Source organism: Tursiops truncatus, chromosome 1, assembly GCF_011762595.2.
Source record: "Tursiops truncatus isolate mTurTru1 chromosome 1, mTurTru1.mat.Y, whole genome shotgun sequence".
NCBI lineage: Eukaryota > Metazoa > Chordata > Mammalia > Artiodactyla > Delphinidae > Tursiops > Tursiops truncatus.
The window spans coordinates 103,491,987-103,507,512 of NC_047034.1; the positions used below are offsets into that span (position 1 = coordinate 103,491,987).

The window sequence follows — 15,526 nt, forward strand, 5'->3', positions numbered from 1 at the left end:
TGTTCCCCACTCCCAGCAATTGGTTGTGTATTTCAGATGCATCTGGGCCAGATTTGAGTTCCTAAAAGTCCTTTTGCCTCCATGTAAGTGAAATTTGGGTTCTGCTGTGGTTACCCTAGTGTCCTGAAGTAGGTTCATGTCTCACTGTTCGGCTGTGTAAATTACGAGTGCTATGGGACCCAGATTTAGGATGTTTTCAGTTACTGCGAACACTGTTGCTAAATGGATGTCTGCTTACCTCTGAAGAGGGCATAGATATGACTATACACACACCAGGGTGGGAGTTTATGGGTCTTGTTTATAGACACAGTGCTGGAGTGCTTCTCTTATCTGTCTTCATGTAAACTGATTATTGGATCATCCATCTCAGAGCAATATTTGGTCTGGTTTTAGAGAACAGGAGTCCCTCTGGTAGTGTTTTGGATGACTTCACTGTTTCATGGGTCCATAGGGGCTCTTACAAGAATCAGAAATGTTGAGCTGGAACTTCACTGACACGTTAGCAAAATTAGACAACTGTTAGACTCTCGTATCAGTTGTTCCACTCGCTTTTCTTTTGCTTGTTTTAACAAACCCCAGGAGTAGGGGATCTGACTAATAAGAAAATTTTGAAGTCACTGTGGTAGAAATATCTTGCATCTCTACCACGAATCCTGGGAAGTTCAAAACAATTTTCATATGGCATCTTTCCATCAAGAGAGTAGGGTGGTTTTTTTTCTTTTCTGTAAGAAAGTACATAATTCATTTAGATAAAGTGATTTACCAAGTTTGCTACAATGTATAGTTTTTGCTTATCAAAGATAATCTTTGGAGAGCTGAGAGTCTTCACCCAGACAAGGGTCCAGAGAAAACTCTCCCTGTTGTTTTCTGGCGATAATGTGGACAGGAACATGCTTCCTAAATGGGAGATAGGAAGGTTGTCTTTCCACTCAGAGGCTTTATGCACCTGAGAGTTGGCCTTGACTTTCGTTACAACTGTGTTCAGATTCCCCAGAAGAGTACTCAAAAAAGATTTACTTTGGATTTCTTTGTAAAATAGGAGAACTACATTAATTGCATCTAGTAGTTTATTGAAGTGCACAGATAGCCTCAGAAGACCTAATATAAATAGATGTCATGGAACAGATTAGACCAATTAGCTTTTCTTTATTTGGGGGAGGGGTCAGCAGTGCATGAGGAACAGTGTCTACATCTGGGATGTGACAGATCACATTTACTTGTATTTTCTCACGACATTAGGAAGACTGAACATTCAGCACTGTTTGAGACAAACGTGATTAAAGCTGGAATTCTTGGACAGGACTTTATGGACCACTATATGGTCAAAGTATGGTTTCAAGAAGTCACTGGAACCCCAGAAACTGCATGTGAAAATTTTTTAGTTCTGAGTTGTCATCTATTATGTTCTTTCCCTGAGGGGATGTTATCTTAAGACTAGAGGTGTAATTTCTAGTTTAATTACAGGGAGTAGTTTTGTTCCTGATTCTGTCATTAGAATTTTCCTACTCATCTATAATGGATTCTTTAACCTGGGTTAATGGTTACTTAACCTGGGGTTTATGGGCCCTGCAATGGATGTATTTCCCTGACGTGGTCAGAAAGTTTTATGTGCATATGGGGTTTTTTGGTGTGTTTGGGGTGTGGCGTTCATAACTTGCCTTAAGTTCTCAAGTGCTCTATGACTCCCAAAGGTTAAGAAAGAAGCCATCAGCTATGTGGGTTCAGTTTTGTCCATGGACTAAGCGATGACCCTTATTTTTATGTGTAAATTTGACATAGGGTTGAGAGTCAACTCTTTAAACTATTGTTTGGATTTCCAAGTTGGAAATTACTGAATACTATTTGTATCACTTCTCCATGGGCTATTTCTTTGCTACAGTCTGTCTCACCTCTGGTCTTCAGACCATGATCACTGGACAGTTTACCCAGAGGAAAAAAACTTTAGCAGAACGCTCTTACCTTTGTAACTATAGTCTATCCTGATCTGTAATTGGTTCTAAAGAGGATTTTCTTTATTTTTTACTTCTTTTTTTTTCTTCTTCTTCTCTTCTTTCCCCCCCCACCCTTCTTCTTTTTTTCAACCTGAGAGAAATTAGGCACCTTAGCCAGGAATTCTTTAAGAGCTGTTACGCGTATGTTCTCCCCACATTTCCGAGAGCTTTTCTACCTTCGTTCTTTTGTTGGTTGTTTTTGGTTGTCCTCTAGTTTCCCTTCAGTAAGATTTATTCAAGTGGAGGAAGGTTGCTGAGGGATTAGGTGAGCAGGTGCTTGGAGGACTCTCTGTTCCTGCCAAATGATCTTTTTAAAAAAGTATTGAGTATTTTTCTTTTAATTTCCCAATCGTCGTGTCAATTCTTCTTTGCCAAATGGTTTTTGGGGCTTTGCCTGGGCCCCATGTGCCAGAGTCGGGGATTCATTTTGGCCAGACACTGCCACATATTGAAGAGGGAACCGATTCCAGGAAAGCTCAGAGAGCCATGGCTCCTAGAAATCTTTCCTTGATGGTATGAGCCAGGCCTCAACACTTTTGACCATCTGGAAAATTTTGGACTTGAGCACCAATATGTGTCTCATACATATTTTTCTTTTCATTTCCTAAGGTTTTTTTAAAAAAATTCTTGTTCATTTGAGATATATATTTATTACTATTTTATCTGTGAGCTCCAAGAAGAATCATATGCCTGAGGGCTGCAAAGAAAATCATCCAAAAAAGAGTTGATGTGCCCTCTGTGGGTATACATTGCTCTTCTTGTGCTCAATAAACAGTTTTGGAATGAATAAATCTGGAAACTTTTCACATACTATAAGTGACAGAGTGTTTCTTTGCAATTTTCAAGTACTCTTGGACCAGTAATGATTTCATCTCTCCTTTCTTCACTCTCCGTAGTGTGTGCTTTCTGTAGTGTGCCTCTCTCTGTCTAGTTAATGCTGCAGTATGAATCTCTGCCCCTGCTCTGTTTCTACAGCCTCTCCTGTTTATAGTGGCGATCAGTCTGATTATTTCTAGATGTGGACAGCATCTCCAAAATGCTGTGAGGTAGATTCTGTACAATAAAAGAACATGTTAATTTGCTGTAGCTGACATCAAATTGACATCATTGTTCATTAGTACTCTGCTTTTAGTGCTATGCTTATGCCAGTATTAAAATGATCCTATGCTTATGCCAATATTAAAATGACTCCTAGCTCACGACAGTTGGAGTCTCGCTCATGTGTTTTTTCACTTTTGGTAAATTAGCTAACTAAATTCCTTTGAGCCTATTAATCAGATTTTAAAAAAGCTTTTTAGGTAACATAAATTTATGAATTTGTTGTGATAAATCCATCATTAAAAATTATCTACTCTATATCAAGCAGAGTATTAAACATAAGACATATCTTTGCCTACTGAGTATTTGCAGTGTATTTTGAAAATTAAGACACATACACTCAGTAGCAAATGAATGAGATGCTATTATATACCACAGTGCTAATTATTCATAGAATAAAGTACTTTCGTGGCCTTGAAAAGTAGAGACAAACATCCAGTTGGCATTTACTGAGTGCCTATCGTGCGCTAAGGCATGGATATAGAAAGTTAAGTTTAGTGCCTTATTATCAGTGACTTGAGAGTACACTGTAGTAAGTGACACTGGTGTCATAAGCAGTCTCTACAATGAAAGGCAGAGATACATTGAGATCAGAGTGAGCCAGCAGCCACTGGGAAGATATCAAGTAAAGTATTCCAGCTTTGAGTGCTCTACCCCTGATGATTGTATAGATTCAGATCATAGATCTAGACCATTTAATCCTCATAAGGATTGTGACTGAGACGTACGATTATTCCCAGTGTATCACTCAGTCTGTGTCTTTTTAGCTAAAGTCCTTTTTTGTTCTTTCCCTCTCTTATCACTCTATGGTGCTCTTTGGTGAGTTCAGTTTGTTTAAATACGTGATTCTTGGGTCTTGCCTCAGCCCTCTGTACAGAAAGCCAGTGTGAGACATACTTATATGAAAGCATCTGTTCAGTATTTCTTTATTCATCCTATCGCTTTTCTGTGTTTGTGTTGACTGATCTTGGGTGATGTGCTCTGGGAGGGTGTTGCTGAACCCACTGTTTCCAGATATCCTCGCAGGTGCTTTTGGATGATGCTAATGATGACAGTGTAACCTACAGTAGTCCTTGATCTGCCAGCAAAACTGGCCACAGTTTTCCTATGCAGACTCCTGGTTTTCTTCCCTGTTTTTTTCTTTTTTTGGATTGGGACTGTGTACAATCAGTTTTTATTCTGTGTGTTCTCTATGCTTCATTTCTTTGGAAAATCCCTTCGAGCTAATAGCTGGGATGATGAAAGCACTGGCAGCTCCCCTTGGCAGCCCCTTTCCCTTAGCTTTCGGCACTTTTCTTTGGCAGAACTCACTTAACTTTATAGAGGGAGGTTGGAGTTTACCTGGAAGAGAACAAAGTCATTTCTTTGGTGATCCAGAGGGATGACATGCCCCCAGGTGATTGATTCTGTACTCCAATTTTGAACTTGGTCATTTGACTTGAAGGATAAGGTAGTCCTGAGGGAAGGTAACCTTTATTTTGCCTTTGCCAACTTTGAAAAAAAGAAGTGTTCTGTTTATTTGTGTTCTGCCATCACTAGGAGCTGATTCATGTTTTGGTTGGAATTAATGTGGGTTGAACCACACGATATAGCTATGTTTTGTAGTTAAAAAATGATCAAATATTGGCAGTATCATCTAGTTCAACCTAATATATCGAATCCACAGAATCTGAACTAGCTTATAGCTTGTTTCTGTTAATGGTGAGCTGTGAAAAAGAATTCCAGATTCTGTGCTAAGTGATTTTAATGGAAAGCCAGTGCTAAGACTTCTCTTTGTTTCTTCCTAGGTCACTCTGCACCTGAATCCCATCTCCTCAGTCTACATTCACCACAAGCCTGTCGTGTTCCTGCTCAACTCCCCACAGCCCCTGGTTTGGCATCTGAAGACAGAGAGACTTGCAATTGGCATCTCCAGACTTTTCTTGGTAAGTGTTTGAAACCCTCCCAAAGTGATCCTTAGCATAAGGATATAATGACCCTAAAATTTTGCAAGGCTTTTTAAAAGGCTTATTTCATCGAAATAATACCAGAGTCCACAGTGTATTAAATTTGGATTTTGCCGTTAGTGATATTTGGATGGCATCGATAAGCATTCACAGAAAACAGATACCATTCACATGCCCTCTTCTGTGGATGGAGAGTCCGGTCTCTCTTGCACGATAGAGCAGGATCTGCAGTCCTTCTTTGTGTGGACTGAGCTTTGGTCTCAGCTCTGAGACCACCTCCCCACGCTCCCCATAGTACCAGGAGCAATGTAAATATCGTAAGTAGCCATTAGGTGTGTGGTCTCTGACCGCAAAATAAATATGCACAAACCCATTTTATTTGTGTATAACACAGGCCTAATTTCTGATATGAGGATCTGTTTGTTGAGCAAGTAACACAGTGAGCTCCAAAATGAAAACATTTGTATTTTATAAAAAAGCTGGAACCCAGCTCTTGTGGAAGGATCCAAATATTACCTACTATTTGTAAATCATGTCCTTTTGAGTTTGCCAGAACATTCAAGTTTGCTAGTTGTGGAGGAATTGATGGGTTGTTTGGATAGAATATTTGGGGTATGATATCATGTCTGATGATGAGCAACACTGCACTTCACAGTGATAACTCACATTGTCTATTGCTAGAGCTATGTGCTGATGTCCTAAACTACAGAGCCTTGGACTCTTAAACCTCTCTTGCCTACAAGCGATCAAAACAAGAAGAGGCCTCAGTTAATAGTCTTCGTCTTGCACAATGAATACATTTTGCCTAATTAATGATTCTTAATTCAGTTCTGTAGTTTCTTGTCACTTGTATTTGAAGAGTACTTTTAACTCAAAGGTCCCCATTGAATAAGGTAAGAATCCATAGTCAATACAGTTTAAAAGTAGATAAATAAATGAGTAAAAAGGAGAGAAGGGAAAGCTCCTCTTTATAGAAGAATACCCATCAATTGATATAGAAGGAATGATGGAGTTAGAAAAGCATCAGTTGGTAACCATCACAGTAAAAGTGGATTAGGCAAGAGTCATCAACAGATACTAGATCTAGTGGTGGTGGAGGGAGTTTGAGGAACAGTATATTTACATGGTCTTAAATTAGTTATTATTCTAGCCCAAAATGCATATAATCTGAGTCTAATCATGAGGAAACACTGGAGAAAACTAAATTGGGTGACATTCAATAAAATAACTTGGCCCGTACTCTGCAAAAATGTTAGTCATGAAAGACAAAGAAAGACTGGGGAGCCATTCCAGATTGAAGGAGGCTAAAAAGACACATGTGATCCCTGGGTAGGGAGTGGCACCCTTGCTATAAAGGACATCAGAGGGACAATAGGAGAAATTGGAATTGAGCCTATAGATTAAAGTATTGTATCAATGTTATATTTCATAGATTTAATAATTGTACTTTTCTTATATAAGAGAATATCCTTCTGAGGAAACATAATACACTTAAGCATTAAGGGTTAAAGGGCCAAATAATTCAGAAAACAAATTAATGTGTAGATAGAATAATAAAGCAAATATGGCAAGGTGTTGAAAACTGGGGAATCTAGTTAAAGAGTGTACATGAGTCTTTGTACTATATTTGGAACTTTGTAAATGTGAATTATTTTCAAAATAAAACTTTTTTAAACTCAAAAGTACATTTACAAGATAAGAGTTACTAATAACTTAAATTATAGCCTTTTCTGAGAATTGAAACTCTCATTACTTCTAAATTTAAAAGTCCAAAAGTCAGAATTAGTTGTTATTACTATTATCAGCACATTTATTTAGCACTTAGTACATTCCAGGTATTGCATAAGTGCTCTAATACTTTATCATATTTAATTCTCATAATAACCCTGTGACGATTTACTCCATTTTACAGATGCATTCACAGATGAGGAACTAAGATTTAGAGAGGTTAAGTAGTGACCCAAATCACTTGGCTAATTACTGGCGGAGTTGAGACTCAAACCCATATAGGACTTAACTCTACAAGCTCTTATGCTAAACTGGCTCCCTTCATACTTATAAGCATTGTCAATCTCCTGTAATTAAAGGCATTTGTGATAGTAAGACTAAGGGCCGTGATTATAAAGTCATATGCTCATTTAGCCCTTATCGTGCAGAGCTGCACCGTCCAATACTGTAGGTACTAGCTATGTGTAGCTATTTAAATTTAAATTAACTAAAATCAGAGGACTTCCCTGGTGGTCCAGTGGGTAAGACTCCACATGCCCAATACAGGGGGCCCGGGTTACATTCCTGGTCGGGGTACTAGATCCCACATGCATGCCACAACTAAGAGTCCCCATGCCGCAACTAAAGATCCTGCATGCTGCCACTAAACATGCTGCAACGAAGATCCCGTGTGCCACAACTAAGACCCAGCACAGCCTAAATAAATAAATATTTAAAAAATTTTTTAATTAACTAAAATCAGAAATACAATTCCTTAAGCACACTAGCCATTTCAGGAGCTCGATAGCTATGAGAGGCTAGTGGCTACCACATTGGGCAGGTTATAGAGAGGTTATGAGCAAAGGCTTTGCCTACCCTGGTTTGAATCCAGGCAGAACCTGGGAAAAGTGTTTAATTTCTCTAAGCCTGACTTTCCTCAGTTGTAATATGGGAATGATAATAGTCCCTACATCATGAGGTTGTTTTCTTCATTAAGTGAGATTACATGTAAAACGTTTAGTATGGGACCTGGCACTGATAATTTCATAAACATTACCTACCATTTTTGTTGCTATTTATTATTAGTCATAGTAAAGAACACTTGGGAAGGACGTTGAATTTACATTTCTAATTATGAAATGTCTAGCTTGGCCGGCCCCAGATTGAAAGGAGTTCCCATTTCTCTGGGCTGTAGGTCCAGATGAAAAGTGTGGACCACATCTATCATAGTTGTACTGATCACTTTCTAGATTCTTTCTTCAAACTGCCTCTCTGTGACTTTTAAGGGGAAGTATCTTACTCCTAGTTATTATTTATTTGCTTTAATTTTGTTTAATATCTGTAAGAACTGCTTCTTGGCCATCAGCTTAAGATGCAACTAACAATGAACCACAGGAGACGGTTTTAGTAAATAATTGAACATCAACCCTATTTGGAGTTTATCCCATGTAAGGAGATTGTAGATCAAGTGATAAATCTCAAATTACCAACACAAGGGAGGCAGCACTGGGAGAAGTCGAGGATTTAAACTGTGGGACACATGAACTCTGCCTTGCTGTCCAGCAGGCCTTCTTTAGGGAACATGGTTTTCTCTATCTGCACATTTCCTCATGGCCTGGAAGAGATAGTGGAGCATCTGTTGTTCATTCAGGTTCTCAGATAGTTAGACGACGAGTGATACAAGTTCTCTCACAAGCTGGGCAGCTCTCCCTAACAGAGACTGTGCTGAAAGAAAGAAGGCAAGGCAAGCTCTTCCCTTGCTCTCTGTAACCTGAAATGAATGACTTGACAGCCATTGCAGCAGAGGGATCTGGATAGAAAATCAGTGGTGTGTTTCATTTATCCATTTATTGTAGTTAAGAGTTGAAGGTTAGGGATAAGATAACTAAATTATTTTACATAAAGTGTTTCATCCAAACACTTCGGAAGGCCCATGGAATCTTTGGAAACTGAGGCTTAGCCATTTCTATCAGTGTCTTTTCCAAAGTTACCTGGAGAGCTTAAAGGAGCTGAGGAGAGAGGGTGGGTCCCTTGACTCTCAGTCGAAGAGGTGTATGTCCTTGCTCCCTCCTTTATATATTGCTGAAGGATTTGCATTACTGTCGTAAAGCTGTCTTTACTTTCTGTGTAGAGTTACAATACTTTAACAGTTATTTAAAAAATTAAAAAAAATTTTTGGCTGTGCCGCGCAACTTGTGGGATCTTAGTTCCCCAACGAGGGATTGAACCCGCACCCTCAGCAGTGAAAGCATGGAGTCTTAACCACTGGACCACCAGGGAATTCCCAACAGTTATTATAATTATTTTTAAGTAGGGTTGTGAGAAAAGCTCAAGTAATGGCATCTACTCATCTATCATGGTGAACCTTTTAAGTTGTCATGTCTGCATTATTATAACTGCCCAATTTAAAAAAGGAAACCTTTCATAATTAGTTAGCAGGACCTTGTGTTACTCAAAATGTCTCAGCCACCCACGAGGGTGACTGAAAACATATTTTAATACCGTCTAAAAAAATATCTGTTTTCTACTGTCAATCTTTTTAGTCCTTCTCTTGATTCCACAGTGCAGGCAAGAGGGAGTGTGTCATGTAGGGAGAAAGTGGGACTGAGTTTCCTCTGCAAGTGCAATTCCTTTATCTGGTTGTTCTGGTTACCCAGGAAATGGGAATGGATGAGAGTGGTTATCTCAGGCTGAGTGTGAAGTAGTAGATCTTTGAGTATGTCACACACATACACATACACAGGCGCGTGCGCGCGCAGTGGAGTTCTCACAGCCTCATAGATTTTCTTTTGCAGGGTGTAGGGATAGCCCAGAGAAAATTGGGTAGGTTAGAGTTATGCTTCAGAGCAATCAGAAATAAAAATAATCCTACTCTCTCAGTCTGTCATGTTGAAACTACAAGTAAAACTCTCTTAGAAGGATCATCTAAGCTTATTTTTATTTATGCAATTATTTCTGCATCAAAGAAGAAGTATCGTAGCTCAACTGTGTAATAGATGTCTGAACTTTTAACTTGAGGTTGCTAAAAAAAGATTGGGAAGAGCCACAGTACCAGATTGTCTTTAAAAACATGCTACAATTTGAACAGACGTTTCTCCAAAGAAATAACACAAATGGCCAATAAACACATGAAAAGATGCTCAAAATCATTAGTCATTAGGAAAATGCAAATTTAAAACCACAATGAGAATCCACTTCACACCCACTAGATGGCTATAATAAAAAAGGCAGATAAGAACAAGTGGTGTTGGGGATATAGGGGAATTGGAACTCTCATACATTGCTGGTGGGAAGGTAAAATGGGGCTTTGGAAAACATATGTCCGTAGAAAAACTCGTCCACAAATGTTCATAACAGCATTATTCATAATAATAAAAAAGTGCAAACAACCTAAATGTCCACCAACTGATGAATGGATTAAAAAAGTGGTATATCCATACAATAGAATATTATTTGGCCGTTAAAAGGAATGAAGTACTGATACATACCGAACATGGACGGACCTTGGAAACATAAATGAAAGAAGCCAGGTGCAAAAGGCCACATAGTGTGTGATTCCATTTGTATGAAATATCCCAACCAGGCAAATCCATAGAGATGGAAAGTAGATCAGTAGTTGGCAAAGGATAGTGGGAGGGGAAGATGGGGAATGACTATGAACAGCATGAAGTTTCTTTGGGTGGGGGCGGGGGGGGTGATAAAAATTTTGTGAAATTAGGTAGTGGTGATTCTTGCCACAATTGTGAATACACTAAAAATACTGAATTGTACAGTTTAAAAGGAGGAATATTATGATGTCTCAATAAAGTGAATTATAAGAATGAATTCTAATATATAATCATGTTTATGTAGTTTATGTAATAGAATTATAATAAGGTTGAATTATATCTCAATAAAGCTGTTAGAAAAAAAACTTGAGGCAGCATTCTTTTCAAAAGTGATGTTGTAAAATCAGTGAACCAAACTTTAAAATCATTTTACTTTATCCCATGGTTTTTATTGAAAAAATCTTGCTTTATTTGTATTACAAACCTAAGCGCTCTCTCCTAAAAGGTCTACAGACTTAGAACCCTGGGACAAGCAGAAATTCTCTAGATGAGACCCTAATGCCTGGCTTCTAATAACATGAAATGTCTAATCCAGGGGCCTCTGCAGCCCTTTGACATCGGGCTTGTTGCTTTGCCTGCTCGTGAGGGGAAAAATGTATTTTAAGATTAGGAAAGTCTCAAGAAATAAGCAGCAACTTCTTCCAACCTCATTCACTGTTGGGATTACAGTACTATGATTTATTTTTCCCAGCCATTTATCAGTAAAATCAGGAAAGAAATGCATGTAAATGTGTGTGTGTTTGAATGAAGGTGGGGAGTTGAAGGGGATATTGGTCTTCGAGGTAGAGTTTCCAATATTTGGGGCATATTTATACTAAAAAGTTATTCATTGTTTATCTGAAATTCAGATTTAACTGGGTGTCCTGATTTTTTCTGGCAGTTCTACCTAGAGGTAACTCAGATTTTTGTTTCTAGTTAACACTCTGGCCTGGGTGTCAGGAGGCCCAATTATTAGTCTTTGGTTCTGCCACTAACCAGTTATATACATCAATCACCGGACAAAATCACTTCACTACTCAAGCCTCAGTTTCCTCATCTCTAAAGTGAGGAGGTGGTACTAGTCAATCTCTGAAGTTCCTTCCAGCTTTCAAACTCTCATTCTTTGATAGTACAACTGCTACATATTACATCCCAGTTTAACTGGAAACAGAAAATGGTAATCTGAACATTGCCTCTTCAGCAAATCCAAGTAAATATTAGAGCAGGGCAATTGAAATAAATGAGAGAAACCAAACTCTATGCTCTTGGCTTTGGATTAAAAACAAATAAAAATTTAACCCTAATGGAAAATGTAAATTAATACCAGGAACATGCTTAATATTTAAAACCTTATTTTGTGTTTTTGAGTGGGGTGGGTGGGTGAAGAAGCTGAGGTTGCCAAAATCGGTTTATTCCTTTCACTTAAACTTGGGGGGGGGAAGGTCCAAATATGTTGGGGCTCTGCCACCAAACCACAGGCAGTTCTCTGGTCTGCATTGCAGTTTGGATGACTAACAAGGCTCAGTGAAAAACAAGTGCTATTTGTTTTCCTGTGCCCAGTATTTAACTGGAAATCAGAAGGCGAAATTTCCAATCAGTTGTTAAATAGCCCCAGATGTGTGCTTAGCGCTGCTCTAGGAAGGGACATGCACAGCCTGTACCACAGCGCATGTCCAGAAATTCCTTTTCTGAATCCAAGTGATGTGTAACTGGACACTGAGCGTCCAAAAATGCCCTCTGAATAACTCAGACATTCAAGTTTGCTTGTGGAGGAGGGAACTTTTGAAAAATTTCTGTATTCTCTACTGTGTTGCATTTAAAAACCTGGAAATGATTTTTTTTTTTTTTCTTTTTGAACTTCCTCCTTACTCTTTGTTTGGCAGTTCTCCCCATGTTTAGAAAAACATGACATTAGCATACCTGGTATGACGGTTTCTGGATCTACTTGTTCATTCATCCAACACCTAGTTTTCAGTGCCTGCTGGGAACTGTCCTAAGTGTGGAGGCTCCAGAGAGAAAGGGGGTGGATTGCCCTGCCCTCAAGGAGCTTCCCGTGGTGTGGGAGGGATGATTACGAGACTGGGAAGTACCACCAGTGGATCCTGAAAACTGGAGCAAACAAGAATCTTCTTATTCCAAGTGCAATTAAGGCAGCTCCTTCTGTGAGGCTGACCGGGGAGCAGCATGTGGTTGAGGGCTCGGGGTTGCAGACCCAAGCACGGCCTTTTGCTCAACCAGAAGTGTCACCCCTATATATAGGAGTCTGAATATACCATTTTGGATTTTCCAGTGAGGTCTTTCCCCAAACAAATTCTCTCTTAAAGGCAGATTAAATAACTAAATGTTTCAAGATTGGTTCTTCCCTTTTCTTTTTTAAAAATATCTCTTGTGGAATGACTCACTGTGTCCTGTGGGATATTCCAAGTGGTTGTGTACCAGGCATTTTTGTCCCAGAGGCTGCTTATCTCTTGGTTTTGTGGCTTGTCCATAAGAGCCTTAATTATAAGGGGCTTGATCCTCTCATGAACTAGGGTCGGTCAACTACCATATTTCCTAGGAGTGAGTTTCTGGCCCTTTTGTGGTGAGAGAGCTCTTCCTAAATGTCACTGAGGTAATTAGAGCATTGGAAAGAGTCCAGTTTGGGCTGGTAATCCTGGTCCAGAAAGAGTTTTTGAAAGACTTCCTAGGATTTATCCTAACTCGTGATATTAAAGCTGATGAATGTTGTCAGTGAGTGGCCTTAGGAGGTTTGCCTGGGTGTATTCTTCCTGATCAAGACATCCTGTCCTGAAGGGTTCACGCGAGCATGGACTTTTCCTGCCTCTGCTGGACTTGCTTTGTCATGGCTCTGTGGCGGAAGGTTGATTTTTTTTGTGTAGAGTCCCATGCTGCCCTTTAAGGCTTTACTGTTAAAGGCTGATCTGGTAATCTGATGAATCTGCCCTTCCCAAGCGTTGGGCAATTGTATCAAATGTAACGTCTCTAGTGCCCTTGGTTAATATGGTGGACAGCCTCCAGAGAGCTGTTTGGTAGAAAAAGCAAATGTTTTGTTAAGGGAGATGGCAGAATATTTTTTTCAGGTCATGGGATGGGGGAAATCTGTCTCCTGGGAAATTCTAGTGAGGCTGACTTGAAAGCTCATTGGCGTTGCCTTGGTCTTCTCATAAATTGCAGACAGTGGGGCCCTTGGTAAGCGCTCCCCACAGGTAGCTGACATTCCTTGTCTCTGAAAAGGACTGCAGGATGGCCTGACTCCTTCCTAGGGAGAGTCGTTGAGTTTATTTGAGGCAGCCCAGTTCTGGCATTTCAGGCCTCCATCATCCAGCTCTCTGGCTTGGAAGCAGATTTCTTCAGGGGAGGAAGAAGCCCCTTTAGTCTTCCTATTTCTTTGTCCAGAGTGGAATTTATATCTCAGGATCTGCCTTTGCCCTTGATCCTTATACCCTGTCCCCAGATGGCCTAGGGTCTGTGTTGCAAACTTTTTTTTTTTTTTTTTTTTTTTTTTTTTTTTTTTTGCGGTACGCGGGCCTCTCACTGTTGTGGCCTCTCCCGTTGCGGAGCACAGGCTCCAGACGCGCAGGCTCAGCGGCCATGGCTCACGGGCCCAGCCGCTCCGTGACATGTGGGATCTTCTCGGACTGGGGCACGAACCCGTGTCCCCTGCATTGGCAGGCGGACTCTCAACCACTGCGCCACCAGGGAAGCCCTGTTGCAACCTTTTAATGCCCCTGGACCAAGGAGTCATCACCGGTTTGCTTCCTTCTGCCTTGTCCTTTTTGGGTGGTGAATGACATAGCTGCGATACTAGGAAGCAGGTTGTACCTGGAAGTCAGGGGCTTATCCATCTGCCATCTCTGGCAAAAGCCCACAGTGGCCACTGCCCATTTGATCTCTAATTTTCATAACAAGCCTATGAAGTAAATACTCTTATTATCCTCATTTTAAGATGAGGAAACTGACACAGTGAGAGGTTGAGTTAACTGTGCACGGTCACACAGTGAGTGGTGGCTATAACCTGTGTAAAGTGCTTAGAATAGTGCCTGGCACAAAGTAAGTGCTCAATAAAAATTAGCAAAAATAATAATAAAAAATCTTTTTTTTTTTTTTAATGATGGGGATTAGTAGTTTGGGCTAGACTCCCCCTACTTTCTCCCTTTACATCACATATCCCAGATTTTGACACTGGGATTGAATGAAGTTATACTTTGAATGGGAGTAATAGGTGAGGCAGGGATATTAGATATTTTTAAAATAAATTTATTTATTATTTATTTTTGGCTACATTGGGTCTTCGTTGCTGCGTGCAGGCTTTCTCTAGTTGCGGCAGGTGGGGGCTACTCTCCGTTGTGGTGCACGGGCTTCTCATTGCAGTGGCTTCTCTTCTTGCGGAGCACAGGCTCTAGGCATGCGGGCTTCAGCAGTTGCAGCATGCGGGCTCAGTAGCTGTGGCTCACGGGCTCTAGGGCGCAGGCTCAGTACTTGTGGCACACAGGCTTAGTTGCTCTGGGTCATGTGGGATCTTCCCAGGCCAGGGATCTAACCCGTGTTCCCTGCATTGGCAGGTGGATTCTTAACCACTGTGCCACCAGGGAAGTCCAGGATATTAGATTTTAATTACCCACTGTCATCTGGTCCAGGGCTCTCCTTTGCAGAGGAAGATACCTAGGATAAATGATTTTCCCCAAGACCTAGATGTGGGAGGTGGTCCTGACCACATCTGACTGTACATAACAACAGTATTCCTAGATACCATGTGAAGCTTCTGAAATAGTGCTACAGTTGCTCTACCAATAGCTGGAAGTGAGCTATAGTGGCTGCTGCCTTAAAAGTAGCAAAGCATTCTAAAAGTGATTAAACCCCCCAAGTGTTTTGAGCCCCTCTTTCCCTGTTTCTTTTCCTCCTTTGCTTGGAGCCCTTGCCACTATCCCTCAGTCACAGGTAGTGCAAGGAAGGTAGTTGGGTGACCCTTCTGAGGGACGTCATTCAGGTAAGGATTTAAAAACTGCTTCTTGGCTGCTTTCCCAGCAATATTGTGTCCCTGGGCTCCTCTGGTTGTCCTGTCTCTGGATCAGCTCTACCAGGATGCCCTGCTTTAATATCTGCATCTGTTCTTAGCCCTCTGGGGATCATTTCTTCATAGCTGTTAAACGTGTTCAGTTCAGCCTTCTGGCTTTGGCATAGGAGATCCCCGCAGTCG

The 15,526-nt window shown here is 40.4% G+C and overlaps 1 protein-coding gene across 22 annotated transcripts in view; it reads left to right on the forward strand.

The window, feature by feature from the left end:
* TGFBR3 (transforming growth factor beta receptor 3) overlaps positions 1-15,526 on the forward strand; it is a 211,519-nt gene that overhangs the window by 125,064 nt on the left and 70,929 nt on the right. For all 22 annotated transcript variants that reach the window (XR_004528298.2, XR_012334631.1, XR_012334632.1 and 19 more), the window contains one exon: positions 4,877-5,014. Coding sequence is in view for 19 of the 22 variants with exons in the window: in XM_073811166.1 (XP_073667267.1) it covers positions 4,877-5,014 (138 nt within the window). In the remaining 3 variants the exon portion in view is untranslated. The remainder of the gene's footprint in view (positions 1-4,876; positions 5,015-15,526) is intronic.